General features: G+C 41.0%; 2 protein-coding genes across 7 annotated transcripts in view; one reads left to right on the top strand and one right to left on the bottom strand.

The window, feature by feature from the left end:
• FAM13C (family with sequence similarity 13 member C) overlaps positions 1-7,764 on the top strand; it is a 53,808-nt gene extending 46,044 nt beyond the window's left edge. For 3 of the 5 annotated variants that reach the window (XM_068140055.1, XM_068140057.1, XM_068140053.1), the window contains 4 exons: positions 2,401-2,496; positions 3,672-3,871; positions 5,400-5,501; positions 6,262-7,764. In XM_068140055.1, the coding sequence (XP_067996156.1) occupies positions 2,401-2,496; positions 3,672-3,871; positions 5,400-5,501; positions 6,262-6,385 (522 nt within the window). In that variant the 3' untranslated portion in view covers positions 6,386-7,764. The remainder of the gene's footprint in view (positions 1-2,400; positions 2,497-3,671; positions 3,872-5,399; positions 5,502-6,261) is intronic. The other 2 variants (XM_068140058.1, XM_068140054.1) reach the window with 1 other exon arrangement.
• Positions 7,765-7,986: 222 nt separating this feature from the next.
• Positions 7,987-13,143, bottom strand: part of PHYHIPL (phytanoyl-CoA 2-hydroxylase interacting protein like) — a 66,630-nt gene continuing 61,473 nt past the window's right edge. For both annotated transcript variants that reach the window (XM_068140060.1, XM_068140059.1), the window contains exons 4-5: positions 12,948-13,065; positions 7,987-9,572 (exon numbers count right to left, since the gene is read on the bottom strand). In XM_068140060.1, coding sequence (XP_067996161.1) covers positions 9,038-9,572; positions 12,948-13,065 — 653 coding nt within the window. In that variant the 3' untranslated portion in view covers positions 7,987-9,037. The remainder of the gene's footprint in view (positions 9,573-12,947; positions 13,066-13,143) is intronic.

Raw genomic sequence — 13,143 nt, 5'->3', positions numbered from 1 at the left:
TTGAGAAATCCCTGTTTGATATCTGTGTCTGTGTTCTTACAACTGCCTCTGTTACTGACAAGTAATTGCTGTAGTAGAGGAAAAGGGAATTGCATCAGCATGTATCCAAAATTAACTGTTAAAATGATTGTGATATGAACCTGAACTCTCTGCATCTTAGATAAAAAGCAATCTTTGTCCATCTTATTTGGGCCTAGAATGAGAGCTGAGGGATGGAAGGAATATATAGGAAGGGTATGAAGAAATTATATTTCTCATAAAGGGGAATTGAAAAAAAGCGATTACTAGTGCAAAAAGAGTCAGAAAAGTGAATGCTTGGTAGCAGGGGGTTCAGAGAGGGTGTTTCTTCTCAAGACTGAAGCAACTCTATAACCAGCTAAGAAAGAACACACTAACTGCATAAGGAAAGAGATGATCAATGATCCTAAGATGTCACCAAAAAATCCTAGGTCTGCCAAACAGCTCTGACTTAAGATCACAGAAAAATCAGGGACAGTCAAGAGTGTAAAGCAAGGAAATAGAAGAATCAAACACATATCTGTGAGAAGTAAATTTTATTCTTTGTATCTATATCAATATATTTTCCTGTGGGAAAGGAGTGAAGTGTCTGTATGCAACCCTGGCACCAGGAACAGCTGGAGAGTGAGGCTGCTCATGCGGTTTGTGAAAGCCATGGGGTGATGACTTGGAGAAGGCACATCAGTGAGTGCCCAGGCAGAGGCATTCTGGTGACACTGGCTAATTAAAGAGGTGTCCCAGTGCAAAAGAAGGATTTTCACAGCCCTTGAACATAGATTGCTGAAGCCTCAAGATACCCCACTTTAGATGTTTAAAATAGCAACCCTTGGCATGCCTTGTCATTTGACAGATAGCACAGCATAGTGTTATCAAAAGGTTAATTGCAATGGAGTGTACTGGGACTCCAAGGTAATAATCTGAAATGTAGGCTTTTATGCAAAAACTTTGTTGATTTGTCATGGGTTTTGCCTTTTGGGGTTTTTTGGGGTTTGTTTGTTTGTGTGGTTTGGGGAGTTTGTTTGGGGGGGTTTGTTTTATTTTGTTTCGGTTTGGTTTTAAGGCCTAGACAGACACAGTACAAACCTCCTTGGGGAGTACAAAGAGGGAGTCCATCAGAAAAAAAAATCACCAAGTTGTTGGATATTCAGAGTACTATGACTCCAGTAGCCTTGAAGCACAGTGGACCACAGGACCACATTTGCCCTGCAGATGTACAGAATAGATGAGCACCATCTTTATCCACTTACCTGAGCAAAGTCAGACAGAGAGGACCCTGACCAGGTTTAAAACAGAAAAGGAGCTGGTCTGGCTTGTCTGGCATTTCTTGTAGCAGTCCGATGGAACATGAAGACTGCGGAACTGAAGTGTATTAACTGGGTCAGGAAAACTGACAGCACTGAAGTGCCCCTAGGAATAGGTCCTAACTACTGAATCAGCAAGACACATTGGTGTTATCAACTTGTGTTTCTCTGATGTTACCCTTACTCCTGCTGACCAGGTATTTGTCTGTTTCTGAGCAGCTCTGGACTATTGTCCATAGCACCAGCCAGCCTGACGCTTCAAGCCTGCTGTGTGTTTACTCAGTTCCTGGGTGGCTGGGTTTCAGCACAATGGCAAAAGACAGGGAAACTATACCCAGTGGGTGCTGATAGGCATGTGCTTTGAGACGAGAGGATGATGGTGGAATAGTTTGCAGATGACCGTGTTTTGACATTTGTTACTGAGGAATATGTGGTTTTTTTGGTTTTGGTTGGTATTTTTACATTGTGGGGGCTACTGCACAGCTGCTTTCCATTTATATATACATATTTTATTTTTTAATGTATTAACAAATATTTTTGGCTGTGCAAGGCTCTTAATACCTGACCTAAAATAATATTCTCCTTCAAATTAGTGCTTCTAGGTGCTCATAAAAGAGCAAGAGCAAACTACATAGAGGATTTATTACCATCATGGAAGGCAGCTCCAGTGAGGGATGCACAAGCCGCTCTGCATGAGGCCAGCTTGCTCCTTGAGGCTGTACAGTTGTGTTCTCAGTGATCTCCACACCACTGGGCTGCTAAGTATATTGTCCCAGGCAGGCTGTCACCTTACTGTAGCCATCCTGTTGCCATTATTACAGTTAAGTAAAGGAGATACCCATGCAATGCACAGCAGAAGCAGATCTCAACCAGTACAACTCTATTAGCATGTTCAGAAAGAGACAGAGAATGGTTTACCCTCTGCCTTTATAACCACAGTTCACATGGAATATCTATGGAAGCACAATACACATCAGGTCATGCTCTTCTAATACCATTCACAGCTTTGCAGGAGCAAATGATACATTTATTTTTTGCTTTTAATTTTGGAGAAGTATATTTTGTTATGATTTCTTTTTAGGTAACTAAGCCAGAGAAGAGTCTCATGAAACCTCTTTATGACAGATACAGAATTATCAAGAAGCTGCTTGCAGCTCCATCTCTGATCACAACAATTGTAAGTTGGGAAGAATTCCTATCCATTGTAAAGAAAACATACTAAATGCTGCTTTTGATCTGTGCTACTGATACTTGAAGAATCTGCTTACTGATTGATTTTTCAAATAGAGCAAATGCTCAGTAAAATTCACCTTCTAAGGTGAAGCTTAGATGTCGTGAAGTCCAGCAGCAGCTCCTGGGGCAATCCCTTCAAATGCCCAGAGATCAAAGACTGGCATTACTCTTCTATTATAGAATCATGGAATCAACCTCTCTCTTTTCAGGAGGCACTCTGCTGTCACTACAGCTGTCTTTTCCATTTTAATTACAATGCTTTTATCAGTCATGGAGTACATAAACATAATTTGAAGTACACTAATAATGCAGCAATGTAATCTAACACCAGTGGTCTCACTGTGAGTGGGAGTGGTGGAATCTGGCTAGCTGGGAATCAATTAGCGTGTCTCTGTCAAAACTGCTGATGTAATAGTAATTTGGATTGATTTTAGAAATTGTGAGCTATTGCCTTGTTAAAGGACAGTGGAGCCTTAGATTTCTTTGAAAAATCCCAGTGTAAATCTCTGTACCTGTGTATACATTTAAACATTTCACTGAAGTTCCCTTGGGTCACTTCTCAGGAGCTTTGCTCCGTGGGGGCATTTGTGTTTAAGCCTTAGTTTCAAAAGCTCAACTTTTCGTCTGAGGATGAAGAAGATGGTAACATCACTCTATCTTGCTAGTTAATGTTTGTAGCTATAAAACTGTGGAATTTCTACCTCCAACTCTTGTTGCAATCAGAATTTCTGGACATAATACAAACAGCAGAAATATATTAGAGGTACAAATTCCAGCAAGCGTTCACTGCTTATATAACCACAGAATGAATCTTGATTATTTATAAAGGCTTTTCAGTAAACAAGTAAATTGCTGTCTGGAGATACTCAGAAGCAGGGCCAGCTTCTGTCCTCTTCAGTTACGATGGACAATAGCTGTTGTGATGGACAGTAACTTACTGAGCCCCACAAGAGCTCTTAGGAATAATCTTGGATAGCCTGGGTAAAGCTTTCCATATGTATCATCTATTTCAGTGCATACATCCAGGAAGTTAGATCCTCATTCCTTACCTTGTCATACAATTAGCTGTTAGTTTTGCAACATAAACAGCTAATTTAGTAATGCTTTCTGTTTTACAAGCAGGAGGAGGAAGATTCAGATGAAGACCATTCTCAAAGCAGCCATGTGTTCTCATCTGGTCCAGTATCTTGCCTCCCTGTGGAGGAACACTTGTGCTACTCTCAGGAGGAGAGTGAGCCTCCATATGTTTCACCTCTGGATGAAAAGAAAGTTTTCAAGCAAACAGCCTTGTCAATGTCCAACTTGCATGAGGCAACAATGTAAGTTCTGGTTTTTATTCCTGAATGTTTTCAGATATTTCAGGTAGATGTTGTAGATTAAATGGGATCCATACTTGCTGTATGGATCCATACTTACTATATCACCTAACAAGTGATTCAATGTTTTCTTAGGGGTGAAAGGAGGGAAAGGATAGTTGTTTGGGCAGCATACCTGTAGTTTGAGGTATTTACTCAAACAAACAACTTTGTGCCAAGTTCCTGAAGAGAAAGGTGGAGTTACTGTCCCTGGGAATGTCCAAGCAGTATGTGGACCTGGTGCTTAGGGAGGTGGTTTAGTGTTGACCCTTCAGTGCTGGGTTGAAGGTTGGACTGGATGATCTTGGAGGTTTTTTCCAACCAGATATAATCTGTGATTCTGTGAAACTAAGCGGAAAGGAGAAGTAGTGACATAGAGCGGTAGATATGATATAATGACAGTGAAGATATGCATGGCCTGCCTATAATTGCTGCAAAACATTTAGCTGACTACTTATCTTCTAAGAAAGAAGTCGTAAGCCAACATGCAGTTTGGCCAAGCAGGACAGTCTATGCCTCTGTGTGTGCTGGGCTTGACTCTGTGAATGATGTAAAAAAGCAAGGGCCATGAGGCATACAAACAGCTGACTTAAGGACCATGCAATATGATCACATGGGAGGCCACTGAATGTGTGTAAAAACAATTTCTTCCTCGTAAAAAAAAGATATTATTCTCTGGAAGCCCCAAAATTTAATGCTGCCATAAATCTCAGTGTACGTGGGCTGTTATCACTGATGAAGAGCATACCTTCCAGAAAGAGCTGTGTCCCCATAGCTTATGGGATGGTATCTTTTCATTGTGTTTCTATTGGGAGCTTTTGGATGAATAAGTGAGGTCAACTAGACTCTAGCAAAATCAAGAGTAGATAAAAACATCTTGGTTTCCTTTGTAACTCAACTGTGTAGGTGATAGTTCACTCACAAAAGCTGTGAAGGCGTTTCTGTGCAGTATGTTATTTTGGAAAGAAAAAATTAGCAGCTATATATGTCACAATGGAATTCTTCCACTGCTTAAAAATCTTAGTCTCCAAATACCAGCTAAAACCTGTCCTCCAAAAATGCTGACTCTGAGTACCACAGCATCACAGTAATGTTTTGTAACAGCTGCTTTTAGGAGTTGGGCTTGGGTGCTGACTTCATTATTTCAGTTCCAGAGATGCAAAACATTTTCTGTGAGATGCTGAGCCCTATCAACTCTATTAATTCCACACAGAATTAAGACCACTATCAAGACTCAATCCTGAGGGTTTTTTTATCCCTGTTGTCCTCAGAGTCCCTGCTTTCAGCTTACTAGAAGGGTTCATATACTAGTAAAAGGGAAGGAGCATGACTATCATGTGTGATGGTATAGCCATAGTCAGAGGGACATGGTGAAATGTCTTGCCTGCCCTGGGTCATAACAGCAGGCTCCTTCTTACCCAAAGCCACAGCTTTGGGTAATAAGCTGCTTGCAGAGAGATGGAGGTTTCATGGTCTCATCTGTATTTTACAGGCCTGTTCTGCTTGAACATCTCAGAGAAACAAGAGCAGATAAGAAAAGGCTTCGCAAAGCTCTGAGAGAGTTTGAGGAACACTTCTACAAACAGACAGGAAGGTAAATAATCAACTCAACAAAAGCCCTTTCCTTCTTCCCTTCACATCTATATGCAGATGTGCTTGCTTCTGCTACGGTGGATACTCATAGGGGAGCAGGTCAGAGAAGATGAAGCTAGGGTCTGAAAGATACCATGCAGGTTCCTGGTTTCTCTGGAGATGTCCATTTCCCTGCTTAGCCCCTCTGGGATGTGGACATCCCTGATAACAGTTTGGATGTGCCTGCAATGGGTATATGCAGCGAGCTGAGGGAAGGCTGCTAAAGAGTCTTTCTGAGGATGGCAGGCTGCAGGAATTGCTCTTGGCAGTTGGGACATTTTGAAAAAAAGTCAATTTTAAAATTTGAAGCCACTGTTTCCTTTCACCCATAGATAAACATTGGCCACTTTTAACTCCTTATTTACCTTCTTCCCTTCCTCTGCCAAGCTCGTTTGATGAAACCTGTGGAGGATACTGGTGTATAGTATTCTGGTAACAGCTTTCAGAGATGTAATAACTAACTGACCTGCGTATTAATTTGAGAATGAAGCAGTTGTTCTTGCATAGCTTTGAAAATTCAGTATTTAAAATGATATTTAATTTCTGTCTAGTAGAGCTTTTTAGTCCTGTTGAATTTTATCTGTAGTCACCTACAGGTGGGGGGCGGGGGGGCGCAGGGAATCAATCCATCCCAGTCCTCATTAGCTGTTGCAGAGTTAATTTTAAAGACTGTTTCTCCCTTTATGTGTAAAAGTGGTGGCACTTTAATTTGCTTTTTGTAGGAGTCCACACAAAGAAGATCGTGTGCCCATGGCTGAGGAATACTCTGAATACAAGCACACAAAAGCCAAAATCAGGCTCTTGGAGGTTCTCATCAGTAAGCATGACATTTCCAAAACAATTTGAAGAGAATGCAATGTTGTGGCATTTTCTAGCAAAAACAAACAAACAAAAAGCAAACAAACAAGTAATGAAAAAGAGAAAGTAATTTTGCAGGTCTTGGGCTGCTGCACAATGATTTGACACACTGAGATTTTTGATGCACTTTACCAATTACACTAGCTGGGATGAGAGAGGACAGCAATATGCAAGAATATTAAGCACAGGTGAGTGGACTATAGTATATATTTTTTTCCTTTTGAAAAAGCCTTGAGGTGCACTGTGAGAATGCCAGAAATTAAAAGGACATTGAAGTATTGTAGATCCTTGGTTTCAAAAAGTGTGAGGAAATGCTCTCCAGGTTTTTAGTACATCTTAGCACATTGTAATACAACACACACCTCTTTCCAGAATTAACATGCTCCGTAATTAACTATTATTGTGGGTTCTCAATGTGTTAAGTCACATAACTGCAAGAAGTATGAGCTTAAAACAAATGAAGGAAAAACTCACAAACATATGCTTGTCTTTCAAGGCAGAATTGCTCTTCAGTAGCTTTTTTTAAAGGGATTGTGGTGATAGGATGAGAGGGAATGGATTTGAGCCAGAAGAGGGGAGATTTAGACTGGATATTAGGAAGAAATTCTGTACAGTGAGGGTAGTGAGACATTGGAACAGGTTGCCCAGGGAGGTCATGGATGCCCACTCCCTGGAGGTGTTCAGTGGCCAGGTTGGATGAGGCCTTGAGCAACCTGGTCCATAGTGTGGGGGGGTTGGAACTAGATGATTTTTAAGGTCCATTCCAACCCAAACCATTCTGTGAATCTATGAACGGTGCACACAAAGAACCAGTGCCATGAGTTGCTCTAAAATCCTGAGAGTGGAGGAAAGGGAGGCTGTCTATACAAAAAACAAACCCAAAAGGATGGAATGTGACTGCCAGATGGAACTATTGGCTTGGGTTTTTTTAGAAATCAGAAGTGTTTGGTGCAATGATATAGACACAGTTCACTGGGAAGAGATACAACAAATGTACTGGCTGCTGTCCTTTGCACTGCAATTCACAGGACCTGGCTCATGGTACTTCAGTAAATAGATCAACCACATGCTAATTTTTATTTCTGTATTAAACTTTGCACTTTATTTTGCCTGGCACTAGAACATTTGCTTTTCTAACTACCAAAGTTCGTTTAGAAGCATGCACTTTGCAAAATGTCCAAGTATTTCTTGTGTTCTAAATTGCCACCTATCTATATATTAACACAGGACTAGATTACTGCATTATGCTAAGGTATTTTGGATAGATAAAGTAGATGGTATATAATTGAGTGTCACAGTTATCTGATGAGGAATGCTAGACTTCTTGTTTACTAGAAGTAAGATTATATATATATATAAAGAAAAAGCAGCTATTTTTCCATTGGAATTACACATCTTTCTTAACTTTCAGAGCACCACACAGTAATGTGAAGGATTTTTTTCCCCACTATTTGTGATAGATGTGAAAAGTGGGCTATTAACAAAAGGCTCGTCAGTGGGTTTTGTGTGAGAAATGAAACGCCGGGATGCTGAGAAACACCTGGCCCAGACATAAAGTAAGAAATAATAATAAAAAAAAACAACATAAATTTAAGAAGGGGCTTGAATAAGTTTATTCATGTTTAGTGTTTTCCTTCTTTAACTGTCATTTTGTATTGATCACGTAGTATAAGCAACTTGGTTTTTATCTTGGTGAGAAGACTTCCGTTTTATAAAGCCTATTATGTACCAACCATGTTTGTATTTCCCGTGTGTGTAATGGCTGGGCATGATCTTGCAGACATGCACATTTTCAAGTAGCTTGGAGGAAGAAGTATGAACACTAAAAAAGGAAATTTTTATTTCTCAGAAGTCTCTTGTTTTCAGTGTACTGACTTAATAATTTATAACTTAACTTTTATGAATCAGAAATTTGTCTCCTTCGTAAATATGTTTTAATTAAAGTCATCTAGAGCAACAGGAACAGATACAGAGCTATTTGAAGTTTACAAACTACATCTTTGATAAGGGAAAATGATTTCATGACATACGTATACAATTGATATTAAAATGTAATCTATATATTCTATATGATTGTATAATATTTTATACAGCGGTACAAATAAAATATTTTTCTATTATATTTATTATGTCGAGACACAGTTTCTGTTTTCAGTTAGCTAATATAAATAACATAAATAACACTGTCAAACAACGCGTTGGAAGTGCTGACATTTCTAGGCTCTGAAATTCAAATCATGCTGCAATTACAACCTTTCATGCTGTTTAGTTACCCCAGTACTTGCTCAGTAGTTAAAATGAACGCATATTTAGACACCGTTGAGAAGCCGTTATTTTTGTTTTGCTAAAGCAGTTTATATAGGATTTTGTTATGTTTGGCAAGAAATGTAAAAACAATTGTTGCAGCATCTAGGTATAAATGGTTGCCAGAAAGAAATCCAGGACTTCTAATCATTTAAAGCATCAGGGGAACAGGAAGGAAAGAGGAAGAGAAGAAATGCTAAAAACGCTATCGGGGATTTTGAAGACTCATGTTTGCTTTTGGTGACAGCGGCATGTGCATGCTTCTGACAAAAATGCCTGACTATGGAAATGGGCAACAGAGGTTTGAAGGCTCCTAAGTAAGTAACGAGGGAAGTTTTAACGTCCAACACTGATATTGCAGGTCTTGCAGCTGGGATCTTTCTTTGCATTTGCAGTAGACAAGCTCATTAGTTGGTGACCAGTAATTTCTGCAACTGTGCCGAGGGAGAGATCCACAGGATCAGTGTAAATTACTTCCAAAATAACATCCTGGGCATGATGGTAAACCAGGACACCATCTTCTTCATCGCAGGTCAGAAATTTATTATCTTTTATATTTAGCTGAGGAAGGCGCTGCTTACAGAATTCGTCTCCTGGCGACCCGACGGGGGCAATGACGAGAATGACATAGTGGTAGGCTGTGTACATGCAGTAGAAGTCTCCAAAGTACAAGTTAGTATTTGGGTTGAAGAGTTTTTCAGCTGCAATCTCAAACCTGTATCTTCCATAAGGTGAATCTTGTGGTGGCTTCCCAGTGTTAAACTCAGTGTTGCAGCTAAAGAAGATGCCTTCCAGCTTCCCGCTGATCGGAGAGCCATGGCTGCCACTGTTATCCTTAACAGAGGGCTGCATAGCATTCCCGTGGTGCTCTCTACAAATGAATGACTGGCATTGTTTATTTTGTAACACATGGGGAAAGTTAGGCCATCATGCTGTTTGGTGACAGAAGGGACACATCAAACTGAAAACTGTGTTAAGTGTCATGATACTGGGACCAAGAAAACCAAGCCATGCTCAGAAAGCTCTAGAATAACTCCTGCTCCAGGGGAAAGCCTACTCTTGCAGTCTGGCTTCTCTGTCAGCTGCGTGACTATGATATGCAGGCAGAGAACAAAAAAAGGCCCCAGATCACCAGTATCTTTAATTAGCTGATTTGTTCAGTCTTCCCAGTACACTTCTAACAAAAAAAAGCCCCGCTTTTTAATTTAATCACATTTAAAATGGCAACTCAGCCTCCATATGCTGCATGTACTGTTTGCGAAGATGCCTTTTTAGCATGGGCAGTATATATTTTATGTAGAAAATTGCCAGTTATTTTATGCTGTTTTTCAGAGAGCTTGGAGGAAGGAATGGGCTGTCTGTCAGAGCTTTCTCTTCCTCCCCCACCCCCCCAAATCCCCCAAATATTAATTTCAGGTCTAATTTCTCTACTGCAGACTTCAATCAGAGCAGAGCTGTGCACAGAGTATTAGGCAATTTGGTTAGTTTCCACTTTGATTGGTATCCAGCTTCTGCAGTCACTAGTCCCAAGCGGGGGAAAATACACAAGACTAACAGGATTTTTTTTGCAGGCTGAGCTCAGTTTGGTTCCAGAGAAATGCAATGCTTGATGTAAAAAATGAGTTCTTAAGACCCTGAATCCCAAATTTCACTCAGCAGCATTAGGCTGGGAATTTGAAGAACAGTCCAAACCACTCCAAAACAACTGATCCTTAGCACCTTGGATTTTATGTACAGCAGGACCTGCCTCACACCTCTCGAAGTGCTGTGGTGCCAGCTTTGGCTCTCTCTGTACCTGCAACTATGGTACCACCAAGGGAAACGTCCCCTGTTGTAGGTCAGTCAGTCCTGCAAAACACCAGATTTACCAGGCCCCCTTAGAAAATGCCATATACAAAAATATGTGAGGCTGTGGGGCAGGGAACCATCTTGTGCTTTACTTCCCTTCCCTCCCCCCCCACCCTCTTTTTTTTTTTTCTTTTTAATTCTGAGGAGAAGAAAAGGGAAATTAGCCAAGACTGACTGCTCGTGCTCTGCTTTTAACTTGTACCAGCTCCAGATTAAATGGTGCTGTGTGGGAGAAGGTTTCACTTGGTTAAAGTGGGAGGTAGCAGTCAAAGCAAACAAATTCAGTGTGTACATACAAACCAGCTCTAAGTCAACTCAGTGATGTCTCCAACTGTGACTTTTTCATTATTTCTCATCTTAATTTGACTCTAAGATAAATTGCAAAGTCTTCTGGGCCATTCCAATACTACATAGCTATTGTCTCAAGCCCTATTTCACAAGACACTCATTGGGGGTGTGTGTGGGGTGTAGGGGGTGTAGTGTGGTGTACAAGTGGTATTTTATGACTGAAGCAATTACTAGGAAGGAAAAAAGCTTGAAAAAGTGCCACCATTCTGCAACCTGAAAAGCCAGGCTTCTTGCTGTTCCACTTCTGTGGCAAGACACTGACATCCAGTGGCCAATTAGGCTAATTATAGGTCAGGCTTCCAGGGGATGTGTGCCGCTTTCTGGTGCTCCCAGCCGAGGTAAGCAGTAGAGTGACAGGAACACTACTTACAAGCTGCCACGTCAAACCCTACATTTGGGGGCTGCTGCTTTAGCACCGGGACAGCTTGCTTGTTTGCCAGCACTACTACAGCAATAAGCTTTTCCAAGCTTGGTTATTAGTTATGACCCCAGAGAGGCCATTGGCAGGCATGGTATAACACAGAATTGTTCCTGACAGGAAGCCTGTGGTTAGGGTGTACATACCACACAGAAGGATGCCCTGTGGAAGAACTAGCTCTTGTGACCATAACAGTACATTTCTGATTAGAAAAGGCAACCAGAGCTTCATAATGACCTGGCAAAACACAGTGTTTTGTCTCTTTAGCTAACAGAAAGGAAAACAAACTCATCTCTATTTTCATCAAACAAAGAAGAGGCAAAAAGGGAGGGAGGGGGAAAGTGCAATCAGTCACCTTTAGCAGAACAAGGCCAAACCCACACCTATAAAAACACTTAGGTGTCAACTTTTAAAGCTCTGTGAAGAAAAAGGCAGGTGCACTATGACTGCATAAATGAACACAAAGCTATGTGAGAACCAGCACCACCACAGGCATTTTCCTTCTAGGATGGCAGCATATTTATGAGGTTCTCAAAGAGCCTCAACAACTGCAAATCATCTCTGCTTCCATTGAGTTTTGCAGCTTTGTCACTATGTGCAACAGAGTAATTCTTGCAAAACACGGAAAGGACAGAGCAAACCCCATGCTCTGGAATATACAAGACCCTCCCTGGAACCAAGCAGGTCCCCTACACAGTGGAAATGTCTACAAGGATGGTAGAGGCTATTCTTTGGAGTTGGATTCCCTTGACTATCTTTTTCCCTCACCAGTTTTAACAAACTTACTTCTCATTCTAGACACCAGTGTGTCAGATACTAGAGTGACAGCCACGTAAAATGATGTTGCACAGCAGCCCCATCTCAATGCAGATCAAAGCAGTGCTGCCACCCTTCTGACACAGGGCTGAAAGAGATGTCACACTGCTTACCTCTCATCCACATTCTTGAATGGTGGAAGGTTACCTCTGCACAGTGACTGCTCCTGCTCAGTCAGTACATGAGCTTTGACTTCTTATATTCACAAACCCACTGAAAAGTTGTCTTTTCCACTGCAATGATGTGAAGGCACACTAGGTCTCCAACAGGAATAAGGAGCCATCCCATTTGTTTATTCCAACCAGAGCACAGTGTTGTAAAATTGTGTAAGGCGTCATCCCTTCTCCCGCCCCATATGATCTGTAAATTGACATTTGGATTTCAGAGCCCCCAGTTACTACATTTGGGCATAGCAGTGGGGTGGTTGTATGTGGAGAGCACATATTTGAGATGGGACTCCTATGCACAGGCAAGTGTCTATGCACACAGTTGTGTGTACCATTAGACATTTTGCTCTGGATTTCTTAGTGAAATAAAAGTATTTTGCTTTTTTTATGCTAAGAGGTGCTGTGATCAGGCTGCAGACCCTCTGAGTACTCCAGTTTCTGCTTCAAAACAAACTTGTATTGCCTAATGGGAGTGCTGAGTTAAACAAAGGGAAATAAATGAGTTATCTTTTGTTTTTTTTCCCTTCTTCTGAAGTGGCAATAAGGTACACAGACATTCTGATCTAGCTTTAGCACAGCTGTCTCCATTTACTTATTTTCATTACTCCTTTAATTTGCCACACAATTTCATGTAGGCTTGCTTTCTTACCTGGTATAGTCAAAGTATTCTTTGTGCTGATTCCGATAAAAAACAGACAGTTTGAGCATACGGCCTGCAATCACTTCAGCTTTTTCCAAAAGCTGTGTTAGGTGAACTTTTGAATAATCTGTAAAGAAAAGGCAATCTGCTAGTAGGAGGGCAGGAAGACTGCACCATACTCTCCAATAGCTACACAGATGCACAG

This window comes from Melanerpes formicivorus, unplaced genomic scaffold, assembly GCF_026170545.1.
Source record: "Melanerpes formicivorus ecotype bairdi unplaced genomic scaffold, bMelFor1.0.p_v2 SCAF_6, whole genome shotgun sequence".
NCBI classification, from domain to species: Eukaryota; Metazoa; Chordata; class Aves; order Piciformes; family Picidae; genus Melanerpes; species Melanerpes formicivorus.
This window is presented reverse-complemented; position numbering and strand designations above follow the sequence as displayed.